At 53.7% G+C, this 16,873-nt stretch overlaps 1 protein-coding gene across 1 annotated transcript; it reads left to right on the forward strand.

Moving 5' to 3' along the window:
* Positions 1–1,378: 1,378 nt before the first annotated feature.
* Samd14 (sterile alpha motif domain containing 14) lies at positions 1,379–15,473 on the forward strand. Its single transcript, XM_051158351.1, has 10 exons — positions 1,379–1,721; positions 4,987–5,041; positions 10,382–10,548; positions 10,968–11,256; positions 11,811–11,898; positions 11,997–12,071; positions 12,154–12,313; positions 14,134–14,253; positions 14,353–14,508; positions 15,286–15,473. Exons 2-10 carry the CDS (start codon positions 4,999–5,001, stop codon positions 15,439–15,441), a joined length of 1,254 nt encoding a protein of 417 aa, XP_051014308.1. The 5' UTR covers positions 1,379–1,721; positions 4,987–4,998; the 3' UTR covers positions 15,442–15,473.
* Positions 15,474–16,873: the final 1,400 nt, after the last annotated feature.

Consider the following 16,873-nt stretch of genomic DNA (forward strand, 5'->3'; position numbering starts at 1 on the left):
CTGGCACACCCTAAGTCTTGCTGCCTGGTAGCTAGCTGGTGATGACACCCATCACCACCACCGCCGCCGCAATTGACCTGCCATCTCTGCCATCACCAGGTCCAAGTCTGAGCTCATCCACCCCACCCCCACCCCACTAACTCCGGAACTGCCAGGCCCTCAGCCAAGACCCATAACCATCCTAAACCCCTCCTTCTCAATTCTTTGTCCAGCCGGCTCCAGTTCCTGTATGTGCCTTCGATTCTAAAGCCAGAATAGCTCTCAGCTTGATCTTCAATCTTCATGCCCACTGCTGTCATTTTTCAACAATCTCTTGAGGCCTACGCCAGACTTCCGGCTGCCCCCTGCAGTCCGTTCTCCACTGGGGTGCCCAACGAGTCTTCCTATAATGCATGTTGGAGCTCCTCCCTCCTCGGTTAACCTTTGCGGGGGGGAGGGGGCAGGCAGGAAGTAGTAGAATGAAATGTTAACCCTCCAGCTTCAGTCCTTCTCCTCCACCCCCCTCCCCCGCTCCTCCCCGCCGCAAAGCCCACGAGTCGTTTCCAGTAGCCTGGCCAGCAGGAGTAGCCACACGTCCCTAGGAATCCTCCCTGTGACCCACTCCAGTGCCTCGGGTGCACGCCCCCTCCAAAACTTAAAGTGTATTTTTTCCGCTTCAGGACCCACAGCTCTCAGGCTTGGGAAGTCCCACTTGGCTAAAACCTGACTGCACTGGACTAAGTCTGTTCTGTTCAACGGTGGTCCCCTTCTGCTTCAGCGCCCAGCTAGCAGCTCGGCGGGTGTTTGTTAAATAAAAGAATCAGAAGCCTTCACAGACCCTGCAGAAGAGGCGGAAAGCCCCAGGCGTCCTGAGGTAGGACTGCCTCCCCGGTCGCTTCCTTGTCACTCGCGCGCTCCTTGAGCGCACACTCCCTAGCGCCAAGACTCCCGCGGTCCCAGAAGCAGCGGCAATTGGGATCCCCGGCCCGGCCGCGGGCACCCGCAGCCTCTTCCCCACGGTCCTTGCCGCTTCCGCCTCGCCCGCCTGCCCGCCTCCTCCCTCCTTCCCTCCTGCTCTTTGTCTCTGGGCTCCTGGCCTCCCGACAAGCGTCCCCCCCGCCCCCCATCGCCTTATCCCCAGCTCCCCCCACGGACCTAGCCACTGCGACGCTGCACAAATCGGCCTGTAGCGCGAGGGTCTGCGACCCGCGGGCTTGACGGGGGCGGGGCGGGAGGTGGCTCTTTAGCGCTCTCTCTCTCTCTCTCTCTCTCTCTCTCTCTCTCTCTCTCTCTCTCTCTCTCTCTCTCTCTCTCTCTCTCTCTCTCCCCTCTCTCCCTCTCCCTCTCCCCCTCCCCCTCTCCCTCAGCCCTCCCTCCCTCCCTTCTTCTACACACACACACACACATACGCGCACACACACACACGCACACATACGTACACGCACGCACACACGGAGCATCCTTCCGTCAGGTTTCCCGGTCCAGCCCCGCCCGCGCCTCCTGCTTCCCGCAGACCTTCTCCCTGCATCCCTACACACCTCGCCTCTCCATTCTTTCCGGCTCCGGGACCCTCCCCGCCGATCCCCCATAACACCCTGGTATGGAGCGACTCCTGGCAGCACGTAGCCCCCCGCGGCCGGGGTGAAAGTCCTCCGCCCCTCTACCACCCGGCACTCGCCTCGAGCACCATGGGCCTGAGGGGTTCCCGGGGCGCCGGACGCTGAAAATGACGGATGCTGGAGGTGAGGGGCCGGGTCCCCTAGGGTGGAAGGAGAAGCAGGGCCAGAGACTACTGGACTCAAGGTGGGACCCCCAGTGGGGCTAAATAGATCTGAGCCACAAGGGCCTTTCTTCCTCTATCCCTAGGGAGACCTCACTGGACTGGGGAGCTGGGCTATCAGGAGAGGACAGAAATAGAATTCGTGCCCCTAATCCCCTTCCTCCCGCTGGGGAAATTAATTTTAAGAAGAAGAAGAAAGAAAGAAAAGAAAAAGAAAGAAAGAAAGAAAAACTGGTGTGGGGGCAGGGGGAGAGGCCTTAACTCCTTCCTACCCGGGCAGCTGGACCTGTGGGTTGGAGAACTGTTCTACTCCCAGTGACTAGGGAGCAGGGGACTCTATGATAGCAGTACTCCATCCAACAACCCCATCTTCTATGGCGCTTTGACGGGCTGTCAAACTCCTGTGCACTGCTCCAAGCCTGGTGCTGGCTGAAGACTGGTGGCATGGGAGGGGCACGGCCTCCCCCAGGCCAGCCTGTGGTCAACCACTTCTGCGACTTGTCAGCTGCTTCTCTCCTCTCCTCTTCTACTTGGGCCCCCTTCTCCCCCCTCTTGCTTGTGTGGCAGGTGCTCTGTGCTCCTCTCACCCCACGGTGGGTCCTCAGGGCTGCCCAGCTGATTTCCCTGGGTCTGTTCTTGATCTTTCTTCTCAGCTCCCTGTGGACACTGCCTAGTTCCTCCTCCTGTTCCATCTCCAGGCTGTATTCCTTTTGCTTTGCTGGCTCCTTCCCTTGGGCTCCCTCCCCTCCCCCCCAGCTTGGAACTCACCTGCCTTTCTTTCTCCCAGAGAAAGGTCATAGGTCACTAATGGTCCCCTAGGAATTGGTAGCTGCTGGAGAAGGGAATGATTTGGTGACAAGGGAGCCCAAAGGTTGTCTGAGGGGACAGGTTCATTTGCACTCTGGTGTAGTTGAGCACCTATGAGGAGAGAGAGAGAGAGAGAGAGAGAGAGAGAGAGAGAGAGAGAGAGAGAGAGAGAGAGCGCACATAGAAGTGAGAGGACGGGTGAAGGCGGGTATCAAAATTTCCAAGGCTGAGTTTTAGGGAGGAGATAGTTGGGAGGCAGGGGCAGGTGACCTCCTGGATAGTACGCATCCATGGAGTTTCACATGGGATAGTGCAGGAAGGCTCCTCCACAGCTATGGGAGCTGGCTGTTAAAAGCCGGGGATGAAGACAGCGGTTTGTGCTGAATCAGGATGGGGCTGAGAGCCTGAGCTAGAGGCCCCAGCATATCCAAAGGGGCTAAAATAGACCTCAGTGCACATGAGGGCCTCATCCCTGTTCTGGGGCCTGTCAGTGGAGAACATGGGCTGGCCTCCTCTGTGTTTAAGAGAGGTGTCGCTGCTGTCTGCAGAGAGCAGCCGTTGTGATGGGAGAAGCAGCAACTACTCTGAGTCTGAAGGGAGAGCACGTGGCTCATCTGTCGAAGAGGAGAGATAAGACCCAAGTAGGAAACCAGTAATGTATAGAAAGATCTCAATTTTTCAGGATCGGAGAAGCGGTTTTTAGACAAATGGAGGTGGCAACCTAGGACAGCAATCTGGAGAAGGGACGGATGGATCCTAGTCAGAGAAGGCTTTGTGAGCCAATGAGGAGGTATAGTTTATGCTGAGGGCCAACCTACCTTGATCTGGCCTCTCAGGCCAGGAAGAAATATCCCAGACCTTGGCTGCGAGTCCCTTGTCCTCAGAGTGTAAGCACACAGCAAAGGGGTCCTTGCTGAGACATCCTTGACCTCTCCCACATGGCACATTTTGACTCGGCTCCAAGCATCCCTGAAGCTGAGCAGAGGTGGTTTTTAATGCTCGCCTTAATCCTAGCCAGTGCAGACCAGCTCCCTCCAACCCCGCCTTTACCCTAGCCCTCCCCTGAGAGCAACCTTTCCTCAGGAGCAATGCCAGAACTGCAGATCATGCCTCTAGGATAGAGCAGGAGACAGGGGTCAAGGGCTGCCCCTTAGCTCTTGCAATATTAAGGCTCACACCTGTAAAGTGGGTACCAAGACACTAAGCCTAGCAGCTCACCGAGACATGATGTCTGTGCAATAACAGGAGAGCTAGAGGGCATGTGGTCTGGACCAGTGCCTTGCCCTTTTCCCAGGGACCAGGGTATTACAAGTAGCTGGAGATTATGTCTCAGCTGTTTAGTGTCTTCCCTTCCCCGAACCATCAATGGTCCCTGAGCTCCTTCTGTCTCTTCTTATCCCATGTCCCCCTATACCTGTTAGGAAGCCTGGCCAGGGTGTTTCTGATGCATTTTTTCCCCTCCCTGCTTCCCTTCCTTATCTGCCTCTTCTTCTTGCTTCCCACAACAAAACAAAACAAAACACCCAAACCCAAACAGTACAGCTCTCTCCATCCACACTTCCTCCCAGAACATTCTGAATGCTTCAGAGATGTTCTGCTGTGAAAACTTAGTGCCCTGGTCCATCTGTGAGCCTGTCAAGAACTGTGAGAACTGTGATTCTGTCTCAAACAGTGAGTGGTCCTAGCTTCCCCAGCGCATCTGAAAAGCAGGTGGTGAGGGCTCCAGTGATGGAGGAGGGGAACTAGACTGAATGATGGATGGAAAACAGATAACTGATAGATGCAAAAATGGGTAGATGCACGGACATATAATAGATGTTGGATGGATGGAGTACACACTGGGTGATAGGGAGGGATGGACAATAGCCAGAGGGAGGGAGGGAGGGAGGAAGGGAGGGAGGGAGGGAGGGAGGGAGGGAGGGAAGGAGGGCAGGCAAGCAGATAGGTATAAAGATAGGTAGGCAAGTAGATGGAAGCATCTGGGTTTTAAATCTGTACTCGTCATTAATTGCTGTGAGATTTGGGCCAGCCATTCCCTCTTCTGTTTCTGTGTAACAAGAGAGACCCAGATTTAATCATCCCCATGACTTCTAGGTTCGTGGCTGGGCAGTTGGTGAAAATGGAGGCTTTTCGGGAATGTTAGTGATTGGAGGGCCTTAGGGAATGCAGGGACCCAGTAGCTGGGCCCAGCTCACAGAAGCCAGCTTGAGTCTATGGCGTTTACTATGGCGTTCCTGCTTAAGTCTCCTGCCATAGCAGCCACAGACTTCTCTTCCAAGGGCCATAGGAAAGGAAAGGAAAGCAGGAAAAGACCTCAAAGGAAAGGAAAGCAGTGGGTGGGCCAGAGGCTAAAAGCTTCTTACTGCCACAGCCAACTTGAACCTCTTATGTTCTCTCTCTCTCTCTCTTGTCCTTTCCAGCTCTCTTGAGTCATGGCTTCCTCAAAGCTCCGAGAACCTGTGGATGAAGTTTTTGGTAAGTTCTGTGTGACTTTGTGTCTTGCAATAGACTTAGCCATGGAACCCTTCCTTCAGATAGGACATTTCAGTCCACAGTCTGCGAGTGACCTCACAGGCAAGCAGTACAGAGTGAAGAGTGCTGGTAGGACTTGCTTTGAAGATCACATGAGGTGCCAGGCAGTTGGTGGCACATGCCTTTAATCCCAGCACTCCGGAGGCAGAGACAGTTGGAGAGCTCTGTGAGTTCAAGGCCAGCCTGGTCTACAGAGTGACCAGCTAAGGCTACACAGAGAAACTCTGTCTCAAAAACAAAAACAAAAACAAAAAACAAAAAGGTCTCATGAGGCTAGTGAGAGGTCTGACAGATAAAGACGCTAACTGTGCAGACTGACTTGACTCCCATAATCCATGTGAAGGTGGGAGAATCAGCTCTGCAAAGTCACCCTCTGACCTCCACATGTGTACTATGACACGCACACCCACCTCCACAACCCCCAAAATAATAATAATCTTTAAAAATAGCCTGAAAGTGAAGACATGAGTTTGATCCCAAACACCCACATAAAAACTGGGTTCAGGATGTGTACGGTGGCACAAGCATTTAATCCCTGTACATGGGAATCATAGACAGGCGAATCTGTGAGTTTGAGGCCATCCTGATCTACATAGAAAGTTCCAGGACCTCAAGCCTACATAGAAAACTGTCAGAAAAAAAAAAAAAAAAAAAAAAAAAAAAAAAAAAAAAATATATATATATATATATATATATATATATATAAAATAAAAAGCTGCTGAACAGTGCACCCTTCTAATCTTAGTGCTGGGGACAGGAAAACAAGATTCCCAGGGCTTTATGGCCAGCAAGTCTAGCCAAGTCAGTTAGCTGTGGGTTCAGCGAGAGACCTTGTCCCCAAAACTCAGGTGGAGGGACATTGAGGCTGTCAACCTCTGGCTTCTATGCATATATGCATATGCACTAACGCACACATATGCACATAGTGAATGAATGAATAAATAAATAAATCACATAGCAAGCTAGTGGCATAATTGCGATAAGTGCCTAGCTCCCAGGCCTTAGTCCCTGGGCTAAGCCATCCATCCATTTCCTCCAAGTCACATATATAAGTACCTGAGATCTCATTCTACACGCACGCGCGCGCACACACACACACACACACACACACACACACACACACACACACACACACACGGCTACAGGGCTTTTGGGGAAAACAGCTCCCCACCACAGCCTCCCCTACCCCCAGCACTTCCCTATCTCTAAGGCTGGCTCTACACAGGCCCAGCCTAACCTTGGCAGATCCAGAGAGGTGAGCTTCCCTTGGTGTGGGGGCAGGGAGGGCTTTTCTTTCTTCTCTGTCCTCACTCCCACTCCATACTCCTCACCAATCCTTTCTTGGTTTCCTCCTGTCTGCTGAAGTAGCTGGGCACTGCCGGGAGTGCTTCCTCATATGAAGACAATTATATATTCATCACTCTCATTGCCTAGAACCAGGGGGGGGGGTGAGCAGGGAAGGAAACAGATGAAAAAGGGTCTGAGGGGCCCTGCTGAGACTGGCCCCACCTTGCCTTGGACTCCCAAGACCTCAGGAGGCCCTTTACTCTCCTAGACTGTGGGTGATACCCACGTTGCCATGGTGGAGCAAGGACCCATCATCACCTTGATGCAGATGGCTGCATACTAGCTGGGTGTCAGAAGTGGAGAGGAAGGCAGAGCCCTAGCCTAGGGGCCAGAAGACCTGGATAGCATGTCCTCTCCCTCCACACAGCTGACCAAATCTCTCTTGTCTGAGTTCAGTTTCTTCACCCATAAAATGAGGGCTAAGACTCAGTGCTGCCTCTTTCTCTGTTCAGCTGATCTGTCCGGCGCTTCCAAATGAGTTAGACTGCCTGTCTTTGACCCTAGCTAGCTCTTGTCAGCTCTATGCTCTTGGGTAAATTAAGGCTGCCGTGGGAATCCCGAGTCCTGTCCTCTCAAGTTTGTAGGAGGTTTCAATGACCGGTAATTGTGGGGCACTTAGAGCAGTGTGAGCTATTTACTGGCTCCTGGCTGCTTCCACAGCAACCAGGATGCTCTTCATCAGAACTGGATCCAAAAGAGCAGTCCTGACAGTGGTTATCCCCTCCTAGCCCCTCACCACACCCCTAGACGGTTGCATGGCCTCTGAATCTACTTCTATCTTCAATCAGGCTGTTCCCTGGCTGTTCCTAGTCACCTTAAGCCCAGGGCTGCCCCATTCCCTCTCCTTAGAAAGTCTCCTTCTGAGCCAGGCACACACCATCACCTCTTGCTATGCACGAGGGGCTCTTCAGTGCCCATGGTCCAGTCTCAGACTGAAAGCTCCGTCCTTATGGAGCTGATAGTCAAACAGGAGGAAAGAGGCAAATTCTCTGTCTTTTTTGTTTTGTTTTGTTTTTCGAGACAGGGTTTCTCTGTGTAGCCTTGGCTGTCCTCAACTCACTTTGTAGACCAGGCTGGCCTTGATCTCACAAAGATCCACCTGCCTCTGCCTCTTGAGTACTGGGATCAAAGGTGTGCGCCACCATGCCTGGCAAGAGGCAAATTCTTAAATAACAAGGGCATTCAGGAGGCCAGAAGGAAACAAACAAACAAACAAACAGGAATGGTGCTTTGGAGTGTACAGAGGGGTTGGCTTTGAGGTGCAGGCTGGGTCAGTATGAGGAAGGCTGGGTGGAGGCAGAAACTCAGAGAGGCAAATGGAGCACAGATTGAATCTAGAAGGCCACTGGGAAAACATTGGCTCAGATTCTGCTTGAGATGGTTCTGAGCAGGGGACTGACAGAGCTGACACATCACATTAGGATCACTCTGGCTGCTGTGCTGAAAATCACTAAGTGGGAAAGAGGAGGGCAGGGAGGCCCTTTGTGATAGCAGAGGCAGGAGATGACTGAGCCTTAGATCTGGTGCTCCTCTCTGCTTCCCACCCTCCCTCCCCTTCTTTCCCTGCTCCCCTCTGTATGTACACATGTACACACATATGTGTACTCTCACTCATAAGCAATATTTTGCTGATAAAACCTAAGAGCTTGCTTGAGCTGTGGAGTAGGAAGTTTTAGAGTGGGTACTGTTCTTGTAGCTCCCAGCACCCACCACCAGGCAGCTCACAATAGCCTGTGACTTCAGCTCCAGGGGATCCAACACTTTTTTCTGAATTTGTGAGGGGATCTACATTCAAATGCATATCCCCCCCCACACACATATACATAAACATAGCTAAATACTAATTTAAAAAATTCAAACCTCAGACTGCTCCAGAAATAGAAGAATACAATGTACCTTGTGTGCTCAAGTTCTGGTCACTCCATCTGTATGGTGGTCACCCCCCCCCAGGTTTGTCACTCTTTGTTGCCTTGGGTCATTTTGAATCCCATCTAAAACATCCTCATGATCCACCTCAGTATTTCAACAGGACTAGATATTTTGAGGGTGGAGCTAACAGGAATGCAACTAAATTAATTTGTTTAAAAAAAAAAAAAAAGGAGGGGGCAAGGGAAGTCAAAAAAGATGCTGGGAGGCTGGGCATGGTGGCACGACTTTAATCCTAGCACTCAGGAAGCAGAGGCAGGCGGGTCGATGTGAGTTTAAAGCCAGCCTGGTCTACAGAGTGAGTCCAGGATAGTCAAGTGTACACAGAGAAACCCTGTCTCAAAACAACAACAAAACAAAACAAAACAGACCAGGGATTGGCCTGAGTAGCAAGAAGGAAGGAACCATGGTTTACCAGTATAGGGAGACCAACCAGGACAACAGAGGCCTCAACCAGCAGCCATGGTGGGACAGAAAAGCTGTGAGCTCAGTTTGACACGGAATTTGAAGACACTTGGATTTTCAGCAGATGAGACAAGGATTCAGCTAAGTATGGGAACAGCATCTAGGAGGGGAGATGGGTAGCTCAGAGCGGGTCCAACCTGGGTGACTTGGGTAGAGCACTGGTCTAGGAGGCAAGAAACCTGATTAAGGCAAGCCAATGAGAGAAGGGGGGAGGGAGGGAAGGGGAGAGGAGAGAGGGAGAGTCTCTGTTTAGCCCTGGCTGTCCTCGAACTTGCTCTGCAGAACAGGCTGAATCTGAACTCAGAGACCTACATGCCTCTGCCTTGCTGGGATTAAAAGCATGCATCACCGCGTAGGGCTTTGATGGGTCTTGTTTGGCTGAGGCACGGGGGAGAGGGGGAGGACACCTCTGGTTCTCAGGTTCCCTGGAAGGTACTTCTCTGCTACAGGGCTTGGAATTTAGTAGAGGAATCAGGGCTCGGAACAAAGTGGCCAGAAGTAGGGGTGCCTTTGGGATGTCTAGAGAGGAGAAAGCAAGGCACCGTGGGTGTGAAGGATAGAGTGGGGGTCCCAGAGATATCGAGAGGAGTGAACAGGAATATGATGACCTATCCTGAAGCCTGGGAAGACCCCGGTGCCAAGGTCAGGGCCAGAACAAGAGTGATGCTTTTGTTACCAGGCAGGTGAACAGAAGTGCGCTGTGAGCAAGGAGTGTGGTCCTCACTCGCAGCAGGTGTGCCCACTTTTCCTCCATGTCCTAGCAGGACCTGGCACTGGGCTGCAGGGCCCAGGACCCAAGAGAGAAGCTGTAGCGGCCTGTGGGAAATTTGCTCCTGAGACTGACACTGGCGTGCACGGTCCCTCTTTTTCCCTTCACAGGAACAACATTGCTATCCTTAAATACAGCCATGAGTGTGGCATAGCAGGATAGTGTCTCCCCAGGAGGGTCTGTTTCTGGAGCCACACCTGAAATGCCAGACTGTTATTAGTCACTGGTTCTAGTCTTGTCTTCTTTGATCCTAGCTGCCTCAGCTGTCAATGTGTCCCAGATGCTGTAATCAATAATCCCCCTCCCTCCCCAGATGTTATAGCCCCCTCCCCAGGTAGTTCTAAGGATGATGGTGAGGTGTATATTGCATTGGGTGCATGACAGGTGCTTCTTCATTTCCCTGGTCTCCATGGGTTTTCCTCCAGTTCTTGTCCCCACAGAGTTATTTCCTGCCACCCAGAGGTCCCATCTCTACTCCCCACTTACTGCCCATTCCAATGCTCACTCAGACATTAGGATCCAGGTGGGTGTGTCTCCTCTCACCCCTGCTTGTGCAAATGTCTGCACGCGGGCCAGCCATGCCCACAGGAGGACCAGCCATGCTGTGCTGTGGGGGAGGGGGGGGGAGCTAGCAGGTGGGGGCTTGGGAGACCAGCCCAACTGTGGGAGACCTTTCACCTACAGGCACAACAGGCAAGAACTCCCAAGCACCGGTTAAGTGTCTGGGGTGTTGGATCAGGGTGGCCATCTGAGGTGTCTCTGGTCTCTGTTTGCAGACCTGGACTTGGCTGTACCAGAGACCACCAGACTGGACAGCAGCTTACACAAAGCCAGGGCCCAGCTGCTGGCTAAAGGCCGGAGACACCGGCCTTCTCGCTCCAGGCTACGTGACAGTGCCAGCTCTGCTGAGGATGGTGAAGGCTCTGATGGGCCCGGAGGCAAGGTTGGAGTAACATACACACACTCACATCTTGCCCCTGGACCATATCCCGTCCCCCGTGCTTCCAGGGAAGTGTGCTCCTAGAGATCAGACAGTCATGCTCCAAAGGTCAGTTCACTTTCGGCTCCTGTAGCTCTGTAGAATAGGTGTTAGTCCATTTTACAGATGAAGCTGAGAGCAGAAGGGTTCGGGAGGTCCCACAGTTAGGAAATGAAGCAGGATGTTCTCACTTCAGGTGATCATCCATCTCTCCCTTGTCACTGCTCAGCCACACTTCAGCCAGGGATCCGAGGAAACACACCCTCTAGGCCCCAAGAAGCGGAGCTTCCCTGGTGCTCTGGCACAGCCGACGGGGAAGCCGGTCTCTATCCTCCGGGGATTGAGGAGGGGGCGCTGGGTGAAGCACTGCTTAACTCTTCCAGGTGACCGACGGCTGTGGTAGTCCGCTGCACAGGTTGCGCTCGCCTCTGCACTCGGGTCCAGGCTCTCCGGCCGGTGGCTCTTTCTGCCTGGAGCCCCCGGGCTTGCGGCGCAGTCTGGATGAGGACGAGCCGCCGCCCTCGCCACTCGCCCGCTACCGGCCCCTGCACAACGCCGCCTCGCACGAGGGCCTGGCCGCCACCTCCGGCTCTCCACCGCGCTCTGCACCTTCCTCGGACAGCTCCCCTAGCTTCGTGCGCCGCTACCCGCGAGCAGAGCTGCACAGCGAAGGTGAGCCCGGTAGGCGCGGCGCTCCCTGCCGGCGAGCCTCGGAACCGCAGCTACGCCAGGCGGTAGGGTGGTTTCGGGGAGGTCGAAGTATGGCGAGACATCGCAGTGCCCAAACAGAGCAGAGAGATAGTCCTTGGCCTCTGGGGACAAGGAGCTTACGAAAGAAACCACCAAATCACCCCGTAATTAATGTATAGTTACAACCCGTAATAAAAGCTATGCGGGCCGGGCAGTGGTGGTGCACGCCTTTACAAACAAACAAATAAATAAAATAGTTATACCTTCCCAGTTGTAAAGTGTCCTTACAGTTTGTAAAGGGCAAAAAGAGGCTAGATTCCCACTAGACATTGTAAAATTGGCATATTTCTGTTTGAAATGAAGGTGAACTCAAGACACACAGAGTGTCTTATCCTGGGGTCACACAGCTAATGAAGAACCCCACAGCCAGATGGCCTCCTTCTAAGTCAAGAAATGTCTACCACCCCACATGGGCAGCAGCAGGAGGCAAGCAAACCACCTCTTTAGCTGTTTTCCTTCCCCCTCTCTTTCTAAAGATGACAGCAGGGATGCCAGCCCACCTGAGCCCGCCAGCCCCACCATCGGCCTGGATAAGAAGACTCGCAGAAAATTTCTGGACTTGGGGTGAGTGGGGGCAGGTATTGCACGTGTCTGCAGCTGTTGGGGGGAGAACAGTGCATCACAGCAGGCAGGTATGCCCCATTCCCCCTGCCTCCTTACAGGGTCACTCTCCGCCGGGCGTCCACTGGCAAGAGCCGAAAGGAGAAAGGTAGCAACCGCCTGTCCATGGGCAGCAGGTAAGAAGTGAGTGTGGCACCCACCCATGGCTCCCATGCTCTCCTGGGCACCCACACACCGTGCTGGATGTTTTCTTCACAGGGAGTCCGTAGAAGGGTCTGGAAGGACAGGGAGCTCCCCGTTCCTGCCTTTTTCATGGTTCACAGACAGCGGCAAGGGCTCTGCCTCCTCGGGGAGTACCACCTCCCCAACTTGTTCCCCCAAACATGAGGGCTTCAGCCCCAAGAAGTCAGCTTCCCAGGTAAGCCCAGGCCTTTATTTCCTCCCCTTTTTTGGAGACATGGTTTCTCTGTGTAGCCTTGGCTGCCCCGGAACCCACTTTGTAGACCAGGCTGGCCTCGAACTCACAGAGATCGGCCAGCCTCTGCCTCCCTGGGTGTTGTCCGTTCTTTTTCTCCTTCCATCTTCTCATCCATCCTTCCTTCCCTTCTTTTTTTCCCCCACTGAGGCAGTTTTACTCTATATGTAGCCCAGGCTGGCCTGGAACTACAAATGCTGGGACTAGAAGAGTCTACCATCCTGTCCAGTGTAAGCCAAGGACTTTCTTACCGCACACTGGTGTCTAAGCTTAGGAAAAGGACCTACTTCATCATGGCTTAGACTCGGACCCTGGCTTTTCTGGACCCATCGTGTCCCTCCACAGAGCTACCTAGTGACTCATGACTTCCATCTACTCTCATTCATTCATGGCTTATGCTGTCCTACCCGTTTGCATTGCTTTCATGTGTTCATATTGTTTCCTACACTCAACACTCATGTGGGAACACTGAGCCCTATTGCTCACTCGGTCTGAGGAACCCTTGCTTCTTACTGTTCTGCCTCAGTGCAGGTCTAGACTGCACCATCCAGAGCTGGCCACCATGGCTTGAGAGATGGCTTAATGGTTAAGAGCATTGGTTGTTCTTTCAAAGGACCTGAGTTCAAATCCCAGCAACCACATGGCAGCTCACAACTGTCTGTAACTCCAGTTCCAGGGGACCTAGGTAGGCAGAACACCAATCTACATACGATAAAAATAAATAATAAAAAATAAAAAGAGCTGTCCACCTTGGGCTGGAGAGATGGCTCGGTGGTTAAGAGCACTGGCTGCTCTTCCAGAGGTCCTGAGTTCAATTCCCAGCAACCACATGGTGGCTCACAATCATCTATACTAGAATTTAATGCCTTTCCCTGGCATGCAGGCATACACGCAAATAGAGCACTCATACATAAAGTGAATAAATAAAATCTGAAAGAAAGAAGAAAAAAAAAAAAAGCTGGCTACCTGCACGGTGGGAAGTTTTAGAGATAAAAAGATGAACAGGACCCTACCTACCTAGCGCTCTGAAAGCCGCAGACCCTGGAGAGTGAGCACCATGAACATAAGCCATGTGTTCTAAAGTCTCCTTACACTCACACAGATCGCTCTACTTTACAAAGCCCAGGGTTGGTGTGTGGCTTTAACTGATGTAGGCAAGGCAGGAATTAGTATCCCGCACTGTACAGATGAGCAAACGAGGTCCAGAGAAAAAGGGATTCGCCCATAGATGTGCATGGTGCTTAGGAGAATCAGAAATCTTGGGGTTCAGGGGAGAGACCTGATGTGCGACTTTGTTCTTTAACCACCCTCTGTTCTTCCCCAGTCCCTCCCTTTCCTCCTTTTGTGCTGATCCCAGAGGACACCATGCTCATGAGACACAGCCCAAGTTCTCAGAGGGATCCAGGGCCAATGGGCGTGCCCGCCAGCCAGGACCCGCAAGAGGAGGATTTTATGTAACAGGGACATAAGGCCCTGGTGGGCTTTGTGCAGGAAGCAGCACCTAGCCTCCTGTTGATATCTGCCTAACTTAAGGCTAGTGCCATGTCCTCTGGGTAGCTGGCTCCCTCCTAGAGGCCTCAGGTTCTGATACGTCACTTAAGTCATAACAGCCTGGGTCTAGCTACCTAGTTCCGGGCTCATGGTGAGGAGCGTTGTTAAATAACTGCTGGTGCCTAAGCCTCATATTTCAGCTCCATCTGGTCAGGGTGATGGGAATGGTGGGCGGTGAACTTGCTCCTTGGCACGTGTCCCTTTCTGTCCAGGAATCTACCCTGAGTGATGACTCCACACCTCCCAGCAGCAGCCCCAAGATCCCCGGTGGTCCTGGACAGGAGACCAAATGCTCCTATCCTTACCACACGTTGTCCCAGTCTTCAGATGAGGTGAGTGGGGGGGGGGGGGGAGGGAAGGCTGGCCTTTGTGCCTGCTGGGGGACCCGGCCACAGGCTAGGCTCCATTCACTCTCCCCATCTCTACCACAGTTCCTGGACGAGGCCCTCCCCACTGTACAACACTGGACCAGCCAGCAGGTGGGCCAGTGGCTGCGCAGCCTCAACCTGGAGCAGTACGCTGCTGAGTTTGCCGCCCGGCAGGTGGATGGACCACAGCTCTTGCAGTTGGATGGAAGCAAACTGAAGGTGGGTCAGAGTGCAAAGGCGATGGATGACTCTGCCAGATTGGATAGCCTTCAAGGATAGAGACACCCCCCGGCCCCCTTTGTCCTTATGTTTGGCTTCCTGGACTGATCTGGGATTTCCTTTCCCTGCCCTGGCTTGGACACGGCTTTTGACCTCTATGCAAGATTTTGGTCTAATCTTTATAGTATAGCACGAATCCCCAGTCTGATTTGACACTCAAGCCCACCACTTCCATCTGACCTTCCAGGTCCAGCCCGGGGCTTCAGGCTGACCTTAACTTTGGACTACTATCCACAGTTGGGAAGCCAGGCCTCTTTCCTGGCTAGCTACCACCCATATTCATTCCCAGAGCCTGGTGGCAGGGGTGTGCTAAGGTGACAGTGTAGAGAGGTGGCCTCCATCCAGCATCTGCCGGTTTCCGGGATGGAAGGAGAATCTCAGAGGAAACCTTGATGTGGGGAGGGACCTTTCTTATTAGCTGGGTGACCTTGAGCAAGTCACTCTCCATCCTGAGGACCTCATGGGGTTGGATCGATGGGGGGTCACGCTAAGGCTGAAATCCTAGGTTGAGGCTCTGGCGACAAGGATTTGGGGAGGTGGGGGGGACAAATGGTTCTCGAGCCAGTGGTCATCTCTGTGACCATTTGCATGCCATTCCTTTTCCCTTGGGGGCCCAAGCCCCAGGTCATATTTAAGAGCAGATGCCCAGGGGTCCTCGGGGAGCACACGGGTAGTGTTTTGGGGGGCTTCTTTCCTTCACTCTGGATGTCTTCCCAGAGCCTGGGGCTTAGCAATTCCCATGACCGGGCGCTGGTGAAACGGAAGGTAAAGGAGCTGGCGGCCGCTGCTGAGAAGGAACGGAAGGCACAGGAGAAGACCGCTCGGCAGCGTGAGAAACTGCGGCGCCGCGAGCATGAGGCCAAGAAGAGCTAGGGATGGCTGGTGGGGCTGGCACCCCCCCCCCCCACCCCCGGTGCGCTTGCAGCCACCTGCAAGGGCCTCACCAGGGGAGCAGGGTCTAGGCACCAGGCTCTTGGGGCATATGATTCCCCCTCTCACCCTGTTCGGACCCGAGTCCTCTGGAGGGAGACCCCCAGGGAGAGGGGCCTAGTAATAAACCCAGATTTTGAGGACTTGTCTGGCATAGACTTCCAGAGGGGAAGCAGGTGGCAGATGAGGAGGGGCAGAGGCCAGGAATGCAGCAGATCTGGAGGCCGGAGGAACCTGGTTCAGGCTGAACCTCTCCACCCTCTGGCTAGAGTGGTACTGAGCAGGAAGTGAGCTGGCAAGAGAGGCCCTACCGTGGCCAGGATCCCTAGGCTTAGAGAGTGGCCTGGGCATCCGGACAGGAGACGGAACGGTGTCTCCTCAGCTCTTGAAGGTGGCTGTGTGGTGGGAGAGCAGTTCTCCCCAGCGAGGCCAGTGGGCACTGCCAGTAGCACTCAGGGTAGATTCCTAGACACCTCCCCGAAGGAGAGAAGAGCAAGCAGCATGGGGCTGGCCGGCCTCTGTAAGGACTGCAGGAGAAGGGAACTCTTCTCCGCTTTGCAGGAGAAGGGAACTCTCTCTCTTTCCCGTCACTACCCTGCAGGTTCCAGGGCATGGGTCTGCTCCTCTCCCACTGGATCAGGAGTGGGTCGCTCGCTGACCCTTTTGAAGCCCCAGAAACCACTTCTTCAGAGAGTACTTGAGCTTTCTTTGGGGGATAGGATAAGCTTGGGAGATGTTGGGGACACAGGACATCCCCCTACTAGTGCCTAGATGGTGCTGACACAAGCCAAGGGTGGCCTGGAAGCTGCTGGATTGGAAGGGTCCATCGGCTTTCCAGGTGCTCTGGGTGTGTCAAGGCCTCAGTGGGCCTAGAGCTGACGTACATCGCTGGCTTAGGTTTGCTAGGCTACAGGGGGGTTGTGGCTGGCACATGTCCTTTATAGGACATGTTCAGAGATAGAGGGTCCAGGCGCCATGCTGACCCAGCTTCTTGGGTGCTGGTTGGTTACTACTGGGCCCAGGTTTCTGATGAGAAACCTCCACTCCTCCCAGCTTCCTGGAGGGGTGGACAGGACCTGCATGCTAACTCCCTCTCTCCTACCTGGGGAAGTGGCTGAAGGCTAGGGCCCCTGCGCTTGGGCTCGGCCATCTGCGCTGGGAGAGGAGGAGCCTCAGAGGGAAACTATGGTATAGGGACATTGGCACTATCTAGACTGGGTGGGGAGGGTGGAGGCCCTACTGTCCCTGAAGCCGTCGGGAGCCAAGTGTGCCCACTTGCATGTGAAGGGGGAAGACGGTTCTCAACTTCTTTCAATAAATACTTACCACACACCAGTGGTCTCTCTGTCTGGGACAAGGGACTGAGCTACACTTT

This window comes from Acomys russatus, chromosome 16, assembly GCF_903995435.1.
Source record: "Acomys russatus chromosome 16, mAcoRus1.1, whole genome shotgun sequence".
In the NCBI taxonomy this organism is placed as follows: domain Eukaryota; kingdom Metazoa; phylum Chordata; class Mammalia; order Rodentia; family Muridae; genus Acomys; species Acomys russatus.